This window comes from Porites lutea, chromosome 8, assembly GCF_958299795.1.
Source record: "Porites lutea chromosome 8, jaPorLute2.1, whole genome shotgun sequence".
NCBI classification, from domain to species: Eukaryota; Metazoa; Cnidaria; class Anthozoa; order Scleractinia; family Poritidae; genus Porites; species Porites lutea.
Window position 1 is genome coordinate 5,015,915 of NC_133208.1, and position 5,509 is coordinate 5,021,423.

At 38.4% G+C, this 5,509-nt stretch overlaps 1 protein-coding gene across 1 annotated transcript in view; it reads right to left on the reverse strand.

Annotated features, from left to right (window-relative positions):
* LOC140946306 (cytochrome P450 4V2-like) overlaps positions 1-5,509 on the reverse strand; it is a 15,688-nt gene extending 10,179 nt beyond the window's left edge. The window contains exons 1-5 of the mRNA XM_073395403.1: positions 5,188-5,509; positions 4,220-4,335; positions 2,351-2,423; positions 1,346-1,358; positions 620-740 (exon numbers count right to left, since the gene is read on the reverse strand). Of these exons, the coding sequence (XP_073251504.1) occupies positions 620-740; positions 1,346-1,358; positions 2,351-2,423; positions 4,220-4,335; positions 5,188-5,356 (492 nt within the window). The 5' untranslated portion in view covers positions 5,357-5,509. The remainder of the gene's footprint in view (positions 1-619; positions 741-1,345; positions 1,359-2,350; positions 2,424-4,219; positions 4,336-5,187) is intronic.

A 5,509-nucleotide genomic window follows, 5' to 3' on the forward strand; every position in this document is an offset into this window, starting at 1 on the left:
CTCTCCTCCCGGTCACCCCTTATTTTTTCCCCAGTTTGTGACTTTGCACCGCACTTCACCAACTGCCCAGAACAGGCTAGCTCTCTTGCCACAAGCCATATCGTTATAAGTAACAACATTCCTTCCACTTCTAAATTTGGACCTTTCTTTCTTATACGGGAAGCGTTTTTTTCCCGGGTAACCAATCACATAAAAGGGTGAATGTAGATGGATTCTGCACTTTAGTGCGTAATTCGTGACCACAATTGTCTCACAGATATGTAACCAGATATTCAGGAAACTGTCAACTGTAACGTCTGCGGGGTACCATGTTGTAATTTTTAACCTACATTACCACTGTTTTTTCCCCCTTGAAAACAACCTTGGAAATGAAACTTCAGTGAATTATATGTCGCTGAAATTGCATTGCTTGACAGTGAAACTTGGCAGACAGTTTTATTTTGTTGCAATCTTTAAACTAGTGAAAAAAATGCGCAATTTCTTAAGGGTCACTTTAGCCCCCAAGAATACCTTAAGTGAGAGCAAAATTCGTAATTTCTACCCCTAAGGCAGCCAATGACGTATCGCTTTCACTTTAATAAAAAAGTACTTTGTGACCCGCCTGATATCAAGTAATTACCTCAAGATGTTTCACCAAAATTGCTGCTTGTTCTTCGAACACCTGAATAAAATCATTTAAAATCCTAAAGTGAAAGGTTGGGGTAATCAACCTCCTTCTAGTCTTCCACTTGGAACCATCACTAAAGAAAAAAAAAAACGAAAAGGAATAACTATAAATATCAAAACATTTTATCTGCATACATAACTGTGCTTGGTAGTTTCAACTTTTTCTAAAAAAAATGTATTATTAAACACCATGGTACGGACGTTTTAATGAGACGTTTTAATGGTTTAAGATTTTTTTCTTCTTTTTTTCTTTCTTCCTTTTTCTTTTCCTTTTTCTTCTTCTTTTATGTTTTAATTTTGAGATTTTCATTATAATTTATAACTACGAATCGGGGAATGGTTATCAAAGAGCTATACAGTCATCTTATATCATGATACGGTAGTAATAATGCTTTTTACAACTTGATATATTAAGACATGTAATGTAATTTTTCTCTTTAAATCCCTTCATATGAATCTCTACAAGACAGACATCACTCTTAGATGGACAATTACCGCCCGTCTCAAAGGTGTCTGTCTTAAGGAGGATTGACTGTATTCCAGATCAAGTGGTATTGAGCTACTGTATACACCTGGTGCAGCAGTATATGCCTTTACAGTAAACTGCAATGATGTGTAATTCATAGATCACTACAATTTAAATTAAATTTATTGTCTTGTCAGAAGCTTGATTACCTACCTGGTCAACAAGCCTTAATATTGCATAGGAGCCAAAAGTTGAGATTCAGAGTCAGACAAAAGAGGGAAATAAAAAAAGAGAGAAACAATCAGAGTCGACAAACTTACACTGTAAATACTGCTGATTATCTAACTGGGATCAATTAAAACCGCCTTTTACTTAAAATGCAAATGTCGCTTTATTGTTATCAAAATTCAAAACAATAGCAACAGTTGTAAATTAAAAAAGTGGTTTCATTTAATTGGCCCAGGTTAACAATCAGGTAGGGTAACACATATCACTAGGGAGGTGTGTTTGCTTGGTAGAAGAACACATATCACTGGGGATATGTATTTCATGGGTAGGGGAACACATCATATCACTAGGGAGATGTGTTTGCTTGGTAGAAGAACACATAATTTTTTATCACTAGGGATATGTGTTTCCTGGGTAGGGGAACACATTAACTACAGCTGTAGGGTTATTTGTTTCCTGGGTAGGGAAACACACATCACTAGGGATATGTGTTTTCCAGGTACTGGAAGGCAAATCACTAGTGATTAACGTGTTTTCTTGGTAGGGGAAGACATATCACTAGGAATATGTGTTTCCCGGGTAGAGGGAAGACATATCACCAGGCATATGTTGGGGGGGGGGGGGGGAGGGGTAAAAAAAATGTGCCCTGCATCATGGGGGTGTGGATTTTTTCTGGCATAACCCGTTAAGGAGCTACAATCTTGGGCAAAAATGTGAAGGAAAATGGTGTTTGCCATGTCTTGTTTCAAGATGAAGCTCTTGAAATCACTGGTAACTACAAAAACTCCCCCCCTTCCCCAAGAAAACAATGTTAAGGCGTGGCTGGATCATTTCTGATCTCCAATGAACAACATTGACCAGGGTGGAGTTAGGGGAGGTGTCATAGTGGTATCAAATCCACGGGACAGGCATTCTGTGGGTGAGGGAGTGCAAAAATAATTCTTAACACTTTTTGTCCAAGATTGAAGGTTAGTTATCTTTAAAACTCACCAGTTCCAAGCCACGGATGTAAAAAGCTGTAATCAAAGGACTTCCCCATATGCTTTGAGGTAGATAGAAGTATCTAACAGGAATACACAAAAAATGAGACAAATGTGATGTGCAGGATGCATGCAGGCACAGTGCTTGAAACAGCGGCCAGTCATTGTCCCTTGACTGGTCTAAAGTATAGGCTTTATACGATAAAATCCTTGGATGACCTAATAACTACAAGTCTGGTTATTTATGAAACTAACGGGAAATAATTATTTTTATTTTCAGAACCGGGGAGGTGGGGGGGGAGCTTTTATAGAGCTGTGATGTAGTACATATTTTGTAGATATTTGTCCAGCCTAAAACAAGTTGAGTTCAAGCATGAGACAAAAAGGTTCGCCAGGACAATTTGATCGGTGCCAGCTGCAAAAGAATTTCAAGCCCTGAGGTGTACGGATGTGAAGCCCTAAGTTCCAGCCTATATGCGAAACTTCTTTTTAAATCCTTCAGTCATAGCCTGCATAGCACAGCAGTTTTGGTCGGGTGTTTTTCCAATTACTTCAGTTGCTTTGCAAAAGAATGCAACTATAAAAACTTAATATTAAAACGAGTGAACCCACTTTTTGTACTGGTTTTTGCCAGTGAGCCAGGGGTCTGGTGAAAAAAGAGATTTGCCAGACTAAAGGCATATTTTCCTACTAATTGGATGTAACATTTATTTATTAGGTAGGTTAATTTTTAATATTATTGTTATTATTGTTATTATTCCAAAGTCATTTTTTTAAACTTAATCACTATTTATTTTATTAGAACCTAAAATAGTTTCCCATTTTCATTATTTTAGGGGCACAATATTAGTTGACCTGGAAGTGCCCCTCTCCTTTCCAGTCTTTATTCTTTCTTCGTTTTGTGACAAACTTATATGTAATGATCTTAACTGTACTTTATCACATATATTGTAAACTTTCTATGACTCAAGCTCCTAGGTTTGTCTGTGAATATCTAGCACTATTTATTTAACAAATCTACCACAATTTTCCATGGTCTATACTCTCATGGACTATCTAACTCTCGACCAATCAGTGCACGAGGATTTGCTTAGTTATTGTAGAAAATGAAATGAAACGAAATGAAAATGAGATTATTATTTTTTATTTTTTTACATGCACATTAGGCCAAAATTTGGACTTACCGTAAATCCTCTAGTAAGCCCCCTGGGGGGCTTTTTTTTTTCAAGCCCACTTGAGGGTAGGGGGGGGGCTAATAGAGATAGGGAGGGTTTACTTAATTTAGAAAAGACAATGTTATCAGTTCTCCATAAAGAACTACAACATGCAGAATACAAAGTGGAAAAGCTCAAGTACAAGGAGGTTGGAGGTCATGCAGCCTAGGATCAGAAGCAAATCTGAACTAACAGTCAGGTTACCCACAGCAGTCGCCTGTACCCATTTATACACCTGGGCCGAGTTTCTAAAAGCTGGGTTAAGATAACCCAGGGTTAGAGTGAGATTTGAATTCAGATTTGAAAGCTTAAAAGGCATTTCAGTTTTAATTCTTTTTGTCTACAAGTTGATGATTGGAAGCTCTAAAAATAACTGAGAAAATTATCTGGGAAAATGCTTTTGAAAACAAGAAAAAGAAATCCACTCAGGTTCAATTTATCCCCCGGTTAAGTGCTAATCGGCCTTCGAACAACTGGGCCCTGGATGAAGAGAGACAAAGTGGAGTAAAGTTTCTTGACTAAGTAAGCAACGCTACATGCAAGGCTTGAATCCCAGACCTCCAGATCCAGAGTTCGAAGCTTTAACCATTTGCCAAAAATTTATTGTCTCCTCATTCCATTTGGAATGAAAACAACCAAAGCAGTTGTTGAAGGGTTAAACTCACCTCAGCATATTCAGGCTTAAACAGCAGTGTGAGAGGATACACTGGCCCGAGCCAAATACATATTAATCCCTCTTTCTGAAACTGCCGCGTGAATCCAAGGATTTGTTTTATTAACTCTGAAAAATAGATGCATGTTAAAGAAATGACAAAAAATTAATTTGATTGATTGATTGTCAAGTATAATTTTGGGGATAATGCTACACATGACCCTTATAGTGCATCATACATGTATTTCCTCCTTGTTCCAGGTTAGCCTCGGTACTGAGGTGGTGATGCTGCTCTAAACTGGGCATCCATAGGTCAGTTGAGGGGAACAGCATGCCTTCAGCAGGCATAGAGTTTTTGATCAATAGGGTTTCGATTTAGAAGATCTATTTTGCAATAACACGTGTTAAATAGCCATTTTTGTGAAGTGATTTTACAGAATGGAAATTTACTGGGTGATAGGAAACAACACAGACACTGGTATATACATCCCAGTGTCTGTCTGCAAGGCCATTTAAAAGGAGAATCATTGACTAACAGTAGAACACCAGTAACTTAAACTCTGAAAAAAAAATTGAGACAATTACAACAATCCAGGGTGACTTCCTTTGTAGAATCCCTGGCCTTTGCCCAGCCTCCACCCTCTTCTTGATATTGATAGGTGCATAATTCAAAGCCAATGTGCAGTTGGAAAATGAGACGCCAAGGGAGGTTAGCCATGGTGAAAATTGATCTCTCTGAATACTAGTTGATGAACACTCAATACATAAACATCCGGGATGAAGATTCATTTGAGACAATTACAGCAATGAAGAAATCAGTTCCAGGGTTAAAAAAGTGTGACTTTGAGAAGTGTCTAGATCTTGATCTGGGCAATGGATCAAACTGAAACTAAGCAACTCTATTTTCTGGGGTCAGTCACATCTCAATACATGGGGCCAGCTTACGTCTTGTCTTAAGATGAAGTATTGGCTTGTACTTACCATCGGGCAACCGAGCAAGCTGTAGCGCGTTTCCAAATAAAAAATTCGGTTTGGGACCGGGTAGCTTTCGTAGGACAGCGACGGATTGATGCTTCAAAAGAACGAATGTTGCCGCGAGAACCGCGGCTGCTAAAAACAGCGACGAAACAGCAGCAGCAACAAGAATCATCTTCGAAGAAATGATGCAAAAGCTTCCTTGGTTATGACATACTCGTAAAGTTTATACTATAGCATGACTAAACAAGGTCAGAGGGACATCGGTTCACCTTGAATGTCCTTCGATCAAGTGTTTCGCAAGTGCACGTTCTTATCTCCTTGCCGC